Source organism: Dipodomys merriami, unplaced genomic scaffold, assembly GCF_024711535.1.
Source record: "Dipodomys merriami isolate MVZ:Mamm:240054 unplaced genomic scaffold, mDipMer1.0.p SCAF_8, whole genome shotgun sequence".
NCBI classification, from domain to species: Eukaryota; Metazoa; Chordata; class Mammalia; order Rodentia; family Heteromyidae; genus Dipodomys; species Dipodomys merriami.
In genome coordinates, this window is record NW_027206401.1 from 21606202 (window position 1) to 21620248 (window position 14047).

Sequence of the window (14047 nt, forward strand, 5' to 3'; positions counted from 1 at the left end):
GTTCACAACCATTTCTCAATCCCACAGTCTTTTATCTTGCTTCTCCTGCTGTGTTCCCACCACCCCTCATCCCATTAGCAAACCTTGAGACAGCCTCAGTACTGCTTTGGTTTCAGCTGCTCTTCTGCAAGAGGAAGTGAGTGTTGGGGGTTTCTCTGTGGCACAGTTGTGATAAAGCTGTGGTGGTCTTATCTCTCTTAGGTAGTGGCTCTTTATGACTACACAGCCAGCCGATCAGATGAACTAACCATCCATCGAGGAGACATTATCCGAGTGTTTTTCAAAGATAATGAAGACTGGTGGTATGGCAGCGTAGGAAAGGGACAGGATGGTTATTTTCCAGCTAATCATGTGGCTAGTGAAAGTAAGTTTTATGCCCCCTTCCTCGTTTACTAATATGGTGTAACTAATAGTCAAAGATTTTTATTGTTTTCTACCCTTTAATGTACTGTCTTTATAATCTTTGCATATGTTTGCCAGTATATGTTACACTTCTCATCATACAAAAAGTTAAAAGGCAAAAAAAAAAAAAAGTAAAAAGGCAAGGCATTCGTGTGCATGAAAGCAGCTCCATTCTGAGATTGGAATAGTGTTATCCCAGGGGACCTGCCCCTCAAGCTATCTGTTTTCTCCAGCTTGACCCTCCTACCTGCTACACACAGTTTTGTCAGCTCTTTTCATGTCACAGTGACTCCATTGACCAGCATCTTAAGAATTTCTGGCTCCCTAACTCCCAGTCTTTCATTTTGTATACCTTAATCTTAGCAATTTATCTGCTAAAACAAAAACACATAGATTGTTGCACTTTCACATACATTAAGTAGTCACTTTTTTCAGGGAAAAAAAACTAACAAAAAAATTCCAAATATGAATTTCTGAAAGCTAGGCGTTCATTACTAGACTTTGAAAGGTGAAAATACAATTAACGCAGAGAGCCTGAAAATGAAAGGAATAATTTAAGACTGTGATGAAAAGGGAGTAGTACAATGCTTCCTCAGAAAATGTGTATCCTATCACCAGTTAACTTGATGATGTGTTAGAAAAAGTGCAACACTAAGGTCAGGAGATAAAGCTTGTAAAATCATCCAGCAACTCACTGTAGGTCAAATATCTATAACCTTTCAATGCTGATAAGCCAAAACATAATTTATACAAACTAAAGTTAAAGTACCATCTTGCTGGGAGACAGTCTTTTTATATTGCCAAGTAAGAAAAATCAGTAATGCTTTCAAGGAGTGATAGGCTGTAATACCTACAGTAATAGACATACCTAGAATACATATAACTATGAAAGTATGTGTGTGTATATATATATGTATATACACATACAACTACATATATATGTGTAGTTTGGCAGTTCTTCATTTAGAAACTCCAGCTACTCTTGCTTAATCGCAGCTGTTGAAACAATGAGAACTGCCACTGAAAGTAGGGCAGAGAATTTGGATATTTTGACAATCAGGAAATTAAAAGTGATGAGTTTTTGAGAGATGACTTTAAATGTCTACCTGAAAATCTTCCCCTAAAGTGTCATCCTTCCATTGTGCTTTAATTTTTCTTCATTAGGTAGTTTAATTTTAAACATAACTATTCCTCTAGTATAGTATAGTGTTATATCACTCACTATTTATGAGAAAAATAACTAAAATAGTGGTACAGAGAAAATTAAGAATTGAGTAAGTGTGAAAGAGAGAAGTAATTTGGGGGCTATTTAGTCCTTTTAAGGGGAAGAGATTTGCTAAAGGTAGTAGAGAACTGCAGTAAGACATGGGGGGCTACCTGAGAGACCAAGAGGGAAATTTTTCCTAATAGCTAAAGCCACGCTTATGGAATATTTGCAGAGATTGCTATACAGAATTAATTCTTTGTCTTAAGTAGTGACCATCCTGCAAATGACATAATTTCTTATGTCCCAGAATAATTCATATTTTCTTTTGTCATTCATTAACACTCTTTGGAAAAGCATTGAATGGCAGAATAAATAGAGAAAAATCTTACCATATCTGAGGATATAATAATTGGAGGTTTTTGTTGGAAGTTTCTTTGTTGGAGGTTGTTTTACTTTCTTTTTACCCTAGTGTTACCTAAGTTTAACAAAAACTCAACTACCCAATTTTAACATAAGAGGAAAAATGATTCTTAAAAGTATGTTGCATTCTGAAAATAGTAGCAAGAATTTCCATTGATCTTAATCTGAAACCAAATCTGCAAGGACTAAAAGTAAGATTATGTGTATATATGAGCAGAATCTCTATCAGCTATTCAATTGAGAACCACAGCCTTTAAAAAAAAGATTGTTTTCTTGTTATGAAGATCTTATTCTCTTTGTGTCTTAAGCTACTAGAAAGACAAACATAATCAGTTTCCCTTAGTCACATCTAACATCCTTTTATGTAAGACACAAACCCACTAATAATACTAACCCATATGTAAAGCCAGTAAATATATCTCATTATATTATTTATATAATTTTGATTAAATGTATTTTAGGAATTTCAGTTTAGAGTATCTTTTAACTAATAATTTTTTTAACTCCGTAATATTTGCTCAGGAGATAAAAAACAGGATTCTGTTTTCCAGGCCATGAATAAATGAATAAGAAAAATTGTTTTTTCATATATGTAAGAATTACTTACTTCATTTTATCTTTCCAAATTAGTGTTTCTCTATACTCTGCTTGGAAAAAGCCTCCTTAGTCTTCAGAGTCTGTCACATGTACACTTCTTTTATTCTCTTTTTCATCCACACAGTATTTTGTCTATAGCCCTCTCTCAAAAGAGTGCCACATCTTATTTACATTACAAAATATAATCTGTTCCTGACCAGATTGTAAGCTCCCTGAGAGCAGGGATTATCTTCACATTTCCGGCATTTCCTAGTAGATAACTTTACTTACAGTAGGTTCCTGGCAAGTGTCTATTGAGATAAAAGTAAATAAGCATCTACATGACCACACAGTAAGTGATATTACACCTTCTGTATTTCTGAAATCCTGCTGATTAAATTTTTCCAAGGGTAACTAATGGGTCAGACTACAAATTGTCATAACAATTATTACAACTATCTGCTGTATGTAACAAATACAAGAAATTGAATATCAACTTCCCTTTAATTTTATATCTGCCTTCCTCCATCATTTGTTTCCCTTAGAATAGTGTTCCTCAACTTAATTACACTAATTCCTTCTTCTAGCACTGTATCGAGAAATGCCTCCAGAGATAAAGGAGCGATCACCTCCTTTAACTCCCAAGGAAAAGCCCAAAATGGAAAAACCTTCAGCTTCTCAAAAGGTAAATATTTTCAAGAGTATGTGCTGCCTATGTATTTTGACTTTTTCCTTTATTTTTCATGCTTAGAATCCTTCATTATTTACATTATATTTTTTCTTTTGATCTTGCCACCAACATTATGAAATATACAAGGCAAATGTTATTATAGTCATTTTCCAGATAAGGAAACTGAGGAGGCTCAGAGAAGTTAAAGTAATCTTTCAAGTTATATTGTAAGAATGGGACAAGGGCCCAAAGTAGCTTGTATCTTTTAAATATAATGTTATTTCTACTCTAATTTACATCTTCGGCTGTCATAGTCATACTATTTTTAGCCCACTTGGTAGATACACATTTATGCTAGAGGTATTGAAATCTCCAGATCAAAGATGTTTTATCTTTCTGGATAGAACATTTACTTTTACTTAGTAGTATTCTAAAATATTTCTAAGTTAGAATGAATGTGGATGTGTTACCAGACAGAAAAAAAATGTGGTATATTTTAATCTATGCCATCAGGTACTATAGAGTTGTCAGTCAGTATTTTTCTGATATGAGTAGTACTTGGTAGAAACATTTAATAAATACTAGAGTAACATGTATATTGCTTTTACTAAACTTGTTTTATTATGTGACATTATCTCTTGCTTAGACTGAATTGTCTTGCTGTTTCTTCACTATGAAATGACAGATAGATAGATAGATAGATAGATAGATAGATAGATAGATAGATAGATAGATAGATAGATAATTACAAATATATATATATATATATATATATATATATATATATATACACATAATGTCATGCTGAAGCCTTCCTTGGGACATTTAGAAATGTCTGGAGACATTCTTGTTAGGTATAAGATTGGGAATGCTACTGGCAACTAGTGTATAGAGGTCATAAACATTGCTAAACCTCCTAGAGTACAGCAGATAGCTCCTCAACAAAAATTTGGCAAATATGGTAGCAGTTCCCCTTTCAGACAAGTAAGTGTAGGTGGGAAAATGGGAAGATAGAACTGAAATCTAGAAATTAAGGCTATCTTTAAAAATGCTTTGGGTACACTCAGAGTTATGGAGCTAACAGCTAACTCTTGAGAAGTGTAAAACTGAGTTTCCCTATCACCTGGCTAGTTTCATTTCTTAAGTCTAGTTCCTTTATCAAAATATATATGACTTGATTTTATCAAGATCCTACCTTTTAAACCTGCCATAAACTCTATCAGATGTTTAATTTCACACACGAATCCTATTTTTATTAACGTATATAGAATGTTTAGAAAAGAGGAGGAGGAGGAGAACATAAAAAGTGGTCTGATAAGTGACTAAGATTGTGGGAGGTCCAAGTTCCTAGAAGCAGAGCCTTGGTGCCAAGAAAGGAAGGATCATTCCTGATCATTCTCATCACCTCCTTCATTTTACAGATTGAGAAACTGAGACCCAAAAAGCTATTAGAGATTCATTCAAAATGAATCTCTATTAATTAGAGCATGGCCTCCATATTTTCAGGCCAGTGCCCTTTGTTTTTGTACATGTAGTCCATGGCACAAGTGGTTACAAACACAGCCAGATTGGGTCAGAATAACTTTTTATATCCTTGTTTATGTTTGTCTTTTCATGCTTTTTTTCATATGGACATACTAAGAACTGTATTGTTTATACTCCTGTTTTTGCATTTGAGATGGGTCTTGCTATGTTGCCTCGGCTGGCCACCAACTCCTGGGCTAAAGTAATCGACCTGCTCTGCCTTACTAGTAACTGGAACTATAAGCACACACCATTACACTCAACTTTATTCTCTATACTTTTAAAGGATGAGAGAGAGAGAGAGAGAGAGAGAGAGAGAGAGAGAGAGAGAGAGAGAGAGAGAGAGAGAGAGAGAGAGTAGGGGGAGTTAATTGTTATTTTTCTTTTTAGAAGAAAAATATACTTTATATACTTCTATTCGAAGCATAAAAAAATAAGTAAAACGATAGCTTTTAATAGCTTGGCAGCTGCCTCCTCTTATAAGTTCTTCCCAGTGGAAGAAGTGTTGCTAAGTGTGCCAGGTACCTTCCAGCATTTCATCTGACTCATGAAATGTTAGTGACTGATGGCTGCATTTGTTGCAAGCTCTTCCAGTGCAGAAAGGTGAAGCTTGAGGTGTGTTCTTCACAGTAGTCTAAATCCACAGACAAGTCAGTAATTACTCAGAATGTGGATGTAGGGGGATCTTTTCCTCCAAGCTTATTCTAGAAAATGTTTATCAAGATGTAATACAAATTTACACCTAAATAAATAGAATATTGGTGCTATGGAGGAGAAAAGTAACTTAGAAGTTTTGAAAAACAGTAATGCTAACAACTTTAGTTTCGTTATTTGTTTACAGTTTGGACATTTTGTTGTTTTCAAAAGGCCTCCATTTTGTTTTATTTTTGTGCCATTCCTCGGGCTTGAACTCAGGGCCTGAGGAGTATCCCTGAGCTTTTTTGCTCAAAGCTAGCGTTCCACCACTTGAGCCACAGTTCCACTTCTGGCTCTTTGGTGGTTAATTAAAGGTAGAATCTCATGGGTTTTCCTCCCCAAGCTGGCTTCAAACCGCAATCCTCAGATGTCAGTCTCTTAAGAAGCCAGGATTACAGGCATGAACCTGGCCCAGCAGCCAGTAGTCTAATCATAGATTCATTCAAGGGAGAAAAGATATAATTGAAGTTCCTTGTTTTAATTTTTAATATTTTTAAGTTGTCATGCTCTAAAAATAATATATGCCATAGTTTTAAATTTTCAACCAATGAAAAATAGTGTAAAATAAAAAGTAAATTTTCTGTGCTTAGAATCATGTGCATTCTAACAGGTTTCTGTATATCCTTCTGAGAATATTCAATTCACATATGAATAGATATGCTTTCTTCTTTTATAAATATATCTTGGGCATCTTCTCTTACTGGCACAGAAAATTCTATTTTAGACCCTTTCAAGCTACTAGAATGCTGTTTCCTTTTTCTTTTTTTTTCTTGGCATTACTGGAGTATAAACTCAGGGCCTTGTGCTTGCTTAGCTGGTATTCTGTCACTTGAGCCAAACCCCCAGTGCTATTTTTTGCTATTTTATTTTGGAGATGGATTCTGTTGGACTTTTCAGCCAGGACTGGCCTCAAATAGCCATCCTCCAGATCTAGGATTATAGGCATGGACCCTGAGCACTCTCTATTTCTTCTCTGTTTTTTTTTTCACTTGCCAGAAAACCTTCTACACATGTTTTCATATTGATGGAACTGTGTTTTTATATAATTGCCAGATGTATTGTAATAATTATGCACAAAAACGTTAGATTATTTCTGTATATGTAGAGCAATTGCTGTGATGGTTTTGCTTGTCTTCTAAAACTCATTAAAGGAATAATTATTGGCTTTGTTATTCCAAGTTAATTATGAAAATATCCATTATAATACATTTTTGCCTGAGAAGAACACTTAATTATTTTCAGTATTTTGCTAAGAGTAGTCTTACTTTGCTATGTAGAGACAGTAAGATTGCAAGTAAGGCTACTTAGTTCAGAAGGGCTGGCTCCTAAGCCAGAGTGAACACTCTAGTTACATACAGTCCAAAATATGAACAGATAGTCCAAAAGCATCAGAAAAATCCATTGTAGTTCCTCTTCCAGCGAAACATATATCATACATTTTACACTAATGATTATGTTAACGTTTCAGAAAACAGTAGACAATATATTGCTTTCAGCAATGGTAGATTTTTCTTAGTCTTCTGACAACTTAGGATTTTTGCTAATGTATTTTTAAAAATCACATTAAACAGAAAATTTTCCTTTACATTTTTGTATCAAAAGTGAATCCAAATTAGTCTTCACAACAGGAATTATGTGATTTCATCAATGTGTTCAATCAAACAACAAATTTGCTGTAGACAGGGATAATTTGAGGTATGGTTAAACACATTTTCCAAATACATAGAAATTACTCCTTTACACTAATTCATTGAAAATATAATCATAAGTACTATCTCCTACCCAATGCTGAAGAGTAATGGCTGCTTATATTTTTCTACCTTAGAAACTACAAGGATATATCTCTGACTTATTATGTTAAAAATTGAGTAATTGAGCTATGCTTGGATTTGCTGTAAAGTTTCAGGAATACTTGGAATATTTTTCATCTAAAGAGAACTAAATAAAAACTAACAGCATGTATCAAGGTCTAAAATTGTTGAAAATTGTCTAATAGTTAAAGTCCTTATATATTATATTCTATGGGGAATTGCAATTCAAGCAGCAAATCCTTTATTTTTCTTCCTCGTTACTTGTTTCAATAATTTATAGCACATATTTTAACAAAAAGTATTCTTTTTATAAATATAATTTTATGTTTGAAAAATACCTTATAGTCTTATCTAATGAGGTAACATTTCAACAAAGAAAGTAGCTGAGACCCCAGGGATGTAAGCAGCAGAACCAATGCAAGTCACCTCCTATGGACAGTCCTAACAATGAAGGTCCTATCCAAAGATGCATAGAATCTTTCCTACTGCAAGGGACCCATGAAGGCCTTAACATTCTTTAAGGTCTGGTGGCTAGTTTTGCTGCTGCTTCTCCTTTTGCATTTGCACCTTTGTTGTCCTCCATAGTACTGTCCTGTGAGCTCCAGCCCCCATTTCTGTCTTTGGACAGTTTTTCTCCATGTTCCAGGACCTTTGGATCTTCAATTAAATAAGACTTTTTCAGACTTATTGTCTTCTCAGTAATGTTTTTGCACTTAGTGAGTTTCTCTTCTTCCCCCCTACTGCTTCCCTGTCATTGTAGGTAGTCCTGATGGAAGAATCCCTATCAGTGAGAGATTAGGGAACAGTTAAGTCCCAAAAAGGGAAATGGATGACCCAAACAATTCATAAGTTTCCTGGAATTGTAGGAAATGGAATGGCATTCTGGCAATTCCTGCTTTGATATCTATAATCAGTTCCAATCTTCCCAAGCCAGGTCACGTAGACCACTAGGATATAAATGCATAGAAGCAGCATTACTTTGCAGTTTGATGTCAGATTTATAAATGGCCCTTGAAATGGGTAACTTGTCTCACCAGGCCTGGTAGAAACCACTTATCTGTCTTCCTCATTTTTACCCTGGAATTTAATCATACCTTAAAAAAAAATCATACTATAACCAAGTGCTGGTGACTCATGCCTATAATCCTAGGAGGCTAAGATTTGAGGTTATTGTCAGTCTCAGCAGGTATGAAACTCTTATTTCCAATTAACCAGAAAAATAAATCATAAATAGAGCTGTGTGTGGCTCAGTTGGAGAGCACCATGCTTGAGCAAAAAAGCAAAAAAGGCCCAGGCCCTGAGTTCAAGCCCCAGTACTCATACAAGAAAAAAAAAAACACATTATAGTATTGACTGCTCTATATTGTTTGTGATTATTGCCTCTGTGAGTCCATAGTCCTGTTCGTCGTTTCTTTGCATTAGATTTCTCATTTTTTACCCCTAGCCAACCAAAAAGTAATGTCCACATTTCTGAAGTTGCTGACTTCTCCCTCCAAGTTGATTTTGGCTCCTGCTTTCTTTGAGGAGATGCTATCTAATATGAATTCTCTCAAATGTTCATTCTTACTTTCTCTGTATTTCTGTGACTTTTTTCCCTCTCTGCAGCTGTTTTTAGATATTAGCAAAAGAAATTATCTTTTCTCTGTGGCAGATCTCTTCACTTGTAACTACTATGGCTTGCTTGATTTCGCTCCTTTCCACTTAATTGGCATTTTCCAATCACACAGTGATCCCCATCCTTGCTTTGGCATCTTTCTTTTTTATTTATTTGTTTAACATATATATTGAATGCCAGACACACTTGGTAGTACCCACTTGACATAATGGTCAACAAGTCGAAAATATTTTTTGCCTTATAATCTAAAGGGTGAAAGTAAACTTAGTCAAAAAGTTCTAAAACTAAACAAGGCCAACAAAAAGGTAGTAAGAGAAATAGGATGTCATTTGATGAGAAGGACATGAATTAGGTTTTCAAGATTACATTTGAAGCATTAGAAACAACAGGTGCAGAAGTCTGGCATGGCCAATATTTCATAATAACTGGAGCTCATTGTTGAAAAGAGAAAATACTAACCCTAAACAAATGGACAGAATTACAACTGCCCTTCTATGGCATATTAAGGAGCTTCACTTTAAGTGTGGGTGGTAGGGAACCATTGAAGTATTTACAGCTGAGTTATTACATGAGGGAAAACTCATTCCAGGCCTGGGGGATGTAGCTCAGTGGTAGAGCATGTGAGTATTTGTGAAGTTCCAGGTTTAAACACCAGCACTGTCACCAATAACAAGTTAATTCTAAGGCTGGAGATAGTGGCTCAGCAATAGAACTTGTATTTTTATTAGCTTTGCAAGACCTTCAGTTCATTTCCCAGCATCACTAATTAGATTTTTGTCACTTTGGGGGAAAAAATGCCTGAAAGAAGCAATTTACAAGGAAGAAGGATTTATTTTGGATCCCAGTTCCAGGAGTTTAAGTCCAAGGTCACCTCGTTCCTTTAAGACCTGAGGTAGTGGTAGGTCACCTCATGGCAGTCAAGGAAGCAGAGAAGGAGGGGCCAGGAACAACACTTACCCTTTAAGGGCACAACTCCCATGGCCTACTTCCTCCAAGTAGGCCCCAGTACCTAGTTTCTACCAACTTCCAATAATGCCATCAGATTATGAATCTATCAATGCCATTAATCTATTAATGAAATTGAAAGCCTAATTCATCACTTCCCAAATGCCCATCACCTGGCAAAGAAGTCTTTAGCACATAACTTTCAAACCATATATTAGATTTAAACCATAGCAATCAACAGCAATATGAAAACTGTTTGTAGAAGCTTTAAAGACTGGAAAAAACAATATTAAAGGAAATAAGACCAGTACAGGCTGTTGCAATAATCTAAGGTTATGAGGTACTAGGATTTGGTGATCCTAGTGAATCCATATAAAAGGAAAGAAACGTTGGTTTTAAATTTTAATATCTCTGTATCAGATACAGCAAAACTTTGAACTGAGTGTATTGGTATAATCCCAGCTTCCCAACTAATCAGGATGCAAAGACAAGAGGATCTTGATTCCAGGCCAGTCTGCCTAACAAGCATAAGTCCCTGAAGTACTACCAAAAAAGAAAAAAAAAAAAAAAAAGAAGAAGAACTTCCATTTGAAACTTGAAATGTTCAACTAGTTGCTGCTTTCCTGCAGGCATGCATCTATGAGGCTCAGGGGAGATTTGCAAGTCAGTTTTGGTTTTTAAAAAAAATGTATATTTTCAGAAAAACAGTTGTATTTAAATTAGTTTTGTTTAAAACTAACAACTTCCAAGTTATTTTGCAGAAAGATAAAGACCTGGGTTCAGAGTCTTACTTTGCAACCATAAACAGGCTGCCTAGGTACATAGGAATAAAGTTATATGAAGAATGAAAAGGACAAAGTGTACAAGACAGTACATAAAGAATGCCTGAGAACAAACTGGGAAAATATTTCTGTATAAAAGCTACTCCTAGAACAGTAGCTCTCTCTATCAAGTCTCCATTCTCCAGTGTTTGATGCACTCTCTACCTGCCTGCTAGAGGTACTGTCCTAACAAAGAAACCAGATCATCTGACTTAAAAGCATAGAAATCTTAGTTGACTCTCTACTTGTCCATGAGGTATAAGTTTCATAAATTTTATCTCCATTCCACCACTCAAAGATCAAATAGACATGTTGACCAATTTTCCTTATCTTCCAAACCACCTCTCTGAGCACTGTCTTGTAAACACATTCCTCAAGCCTTTGCATATTGCTTTTTAAAATTGTATCAGTGTTCATACTTTTCAGTCATCAGAATTTCAGTTTGTCTTTTTTTTTTTGGTTGGTCGTGGGGCTTGAACTCTGGGCTTGGGCGCTGTCCCTGCGCTCTTCAGCTCAAGGCAAGTGCTCTACCACTTGAGCCACAGCTCCACTTCTGGTTTTCTAGTGGTTTATTGAAGATAAGAGTCTCATGGGCTTTTCTGCCCGGGCTGGCTTTAAACCGTGATCCTCAAATCTCAGCCTCCTGAATAGCTAGGATTACAGGTATGAGCCACTGGCGCCCAGCTCAGTTTGTCTTTTAAGGTCTAGCTTGGTGCTCCCTCCTCTATGAGTCCTGAAAACTGGCCGGCTCCACATTAAGGCTCTCTTCCTTTATTCCACACATTTCCTCTTCTGCTGTACTGAGCTATGTATCTGACTGTCCCATGTCTACCCATCTTTTCCCCTTTAGATTCCACACTTTTAAGGAACCACTCAGCAGAACATTTAGCATAGAGCTTTCTCTTAAGAGTGGGGTTCCTTATATATTTTTTCCTTTTTCAGTTGACATGGTTAGTATCTAAAGCTAAAAATTATAAATCAAGATGGGATGCCCTCTGTTTTAATAAACTTATAGAATCAGCATTCCAATTCTGGATTTTTTTTCTTTCTGTACCGAGATTTATTAGAGGACTTGGTATCAAATAAATCCAAATACATCATTAATAGTAAATTCTAAAACCAGAGAAGCAACTCTAAACCTATACATATATATATAGTTGTACTTCTGGAGTCTGGAAAGAGTTTGTCCATAGGAGGTATCTTAAAAGAGTTCAGTACCAATTTGAATTTGATTATCATATCTATATATAGAGAAAACATCTTTTGTGTATTCTATAATGTGTAATCTAAAAATTCTTTTCGTTGCTATTGATTTTTTATTTAAGTAGTTGTAAGAGGAGTTGCCATTTTGCAAAGCAGCTTATGAATGCAATGCATCTTGATCAGTGTCATCTCTTGTCTCAGTAAGGATGATATAGTACAGATCTGCAGCTAATACAATAATTTCTTCCCAAGGCCACGAACACTGTTTCACTCAACAATGACTGATGCTGAAGATCAATGAGTATTCCATAACCTGAAAGCTCAAATTCATGCCATGTCTTAACTCTAGGTTGTAGATGAGTAGAAATAGCAATGAGAGTAACCCAGTAGTTTCAAACTTTTATATAAGAATAGGGAACAGAGCTGAGGATTCAGGGTGCCAGGCCATGCAAACCTAGGTTTATCCAGGTTCTATATTTTATGTTTATCTATGAAGCTTTCAGAAAAACATCATTTTGAAAACTAATTTTGCTGTCAAATCAGTTTGAAAAACAGTAACAACTTTGAGATGACTTCTATGTCCTTGGTAACTCTGGGCCTCCATTTCCTCATCTGTAAAATAAGAGAATGGTGATATGATAGCTTGTACTTTGATTCTGAGCCTCTCTTTTCATTTTCAAGTAAAAAACCCCAAGAGAGGTGAAGTGATTTACTAAAATCATGTAAGTTAATACCAAAAGCAAGATTAGAATTTAACCTACAACATTTAGTTTAGCATTTCTCCTCATACTTTTTCTAAAATTCTAATGAGGTTTAAAGCAAAAAAGTATAGACAGACATTATTTAGAAGAGGCAGATATGTCAGCAGGTGTATAATTAGCATGTAAAAATAAAGTAATACTGTATTTTAAATTTGCCTTATTTAAAGTGGATATGCTAACTACAACATACATTGATTGAACATTTACTTGATTTTACATTTATTCTTCAAGTTTATAGAAATAATTTGGGTGAGTTTGTTTGCATGGCCTGTTTCTCTTTTTAAAAACTACTTATAAGTTGTTTATATTTCCTGGTAAAACTTCACATTATTAGTGTGGCATTTTAAATCATTCCATTAACCATTCCTTTCATGTTAAGTCTCACTGCATCTAAGTGGAAAATCACTCCTAAAAAGTAGTGAGGGTTTGGGCAGCAGGAGTCTCTAACTCCTTTCATTCATCATCTCCGCTTTGCTCATCTTCCTCTCTTCATCCCCTCCTCTCCAAATCAAGGGTATCCATGAAGAGGAAATGAAGTCACAAAACAACTGAGAGGTGTGTGTGGAAAGGAGGGAAAGAAGGGCAGTCATGCTCCTTGGTCTTGTTGATGGTGGGGGGGTATTTATAGGCTGATCACATTCCAGCCTTGGGTGCTTTTTGCTTAAAGAAAAAGTAAAAACAAAAGAGCTCACAGAGACACCTCCTTCTTCCCCCTCCTTCTGCCTCCATGAGTCACTACCCATATGGCGTGCTGCTGCTGAGACCAAGAAATGAGTGAGTAAAGGTGTATAGAAGTCAAGTATTGGTCCTAATTGGTCCTAATTATCCTTAGATAATTGTCAGAAAAAACTTGAACTATGAATCCTGTACTAATTTAGGATTTATAGGATTTAAACATAAGTGAAACCATCTTTGTATCATTAAGGAAAAGGAATGGGGCATCCCTGTTACAATAATGTAATAGAACAGTGGAAAAGATGGCAAGGATAAGCTTTAGCATACTTAAGAAAACTTTTAGAGGAAATCATAGCATCCATTACAAATGAAGGACTCTACCATAATAGGACTAGTAAGAGCTAACACATGGCAATGTGTTATAACATTGGTTAAACAGGAATAACTATTTCAGTCTGACTTCTCAATCTTAACCTCTAGAATAGGTTTAAGTGGATGAAAATTTATGATCAGAGATGCATGATGACTGCTTTTCTTAAGCCCAATAGTTTTACTAAGTTTCATACAAATATCTATTTTTGATAAGCTACGGCCTTGCCATAGGCAAGAAATAGTACGTAGACCTTGTAAAGAATCAAGTAGTATCTTACTTTTAATTTGGTTACTATATTTGAGTGTGCAAAGAAGCAAGCTGTTCTACTTGGTTGATGCTTTCTGATTC

General features: G+C 35.5%; 1 protein-coding gene across 6 annotated transcripts in view; it reads left to right on the forward strand.

Annotated features, from left to right (window-relative positions):
* Ahi1 (Abelson helper integration site 1) overlaps positions 1 to 14047 on the forward strand; it is a 133572-nt gene that overhangs the window by 107506 nt on the left and 12019 nt on the right. For 5 of the 6 annotated variants that reach the window (XM_070010717.1, XM_070010719.1, XM_070010718.1 and 2 more), the window contains 2 exons: positions 202 to 364; positions 3193 to 3290. In XM_070010717.1, the coding sequence (XP_069866818.1) occupies positions 202 to 364; positions 3193 to 3290 (261 nt within the window). Of the gene's footprint in view, positions 1 to 201; positions 365 to 3192; positions 3291 to 13164; positions 13207 to 14047 lie in introns of all 6 variants that reach the window. The other variant, XM_070010720.1, reaches the window with a different exon arrangement.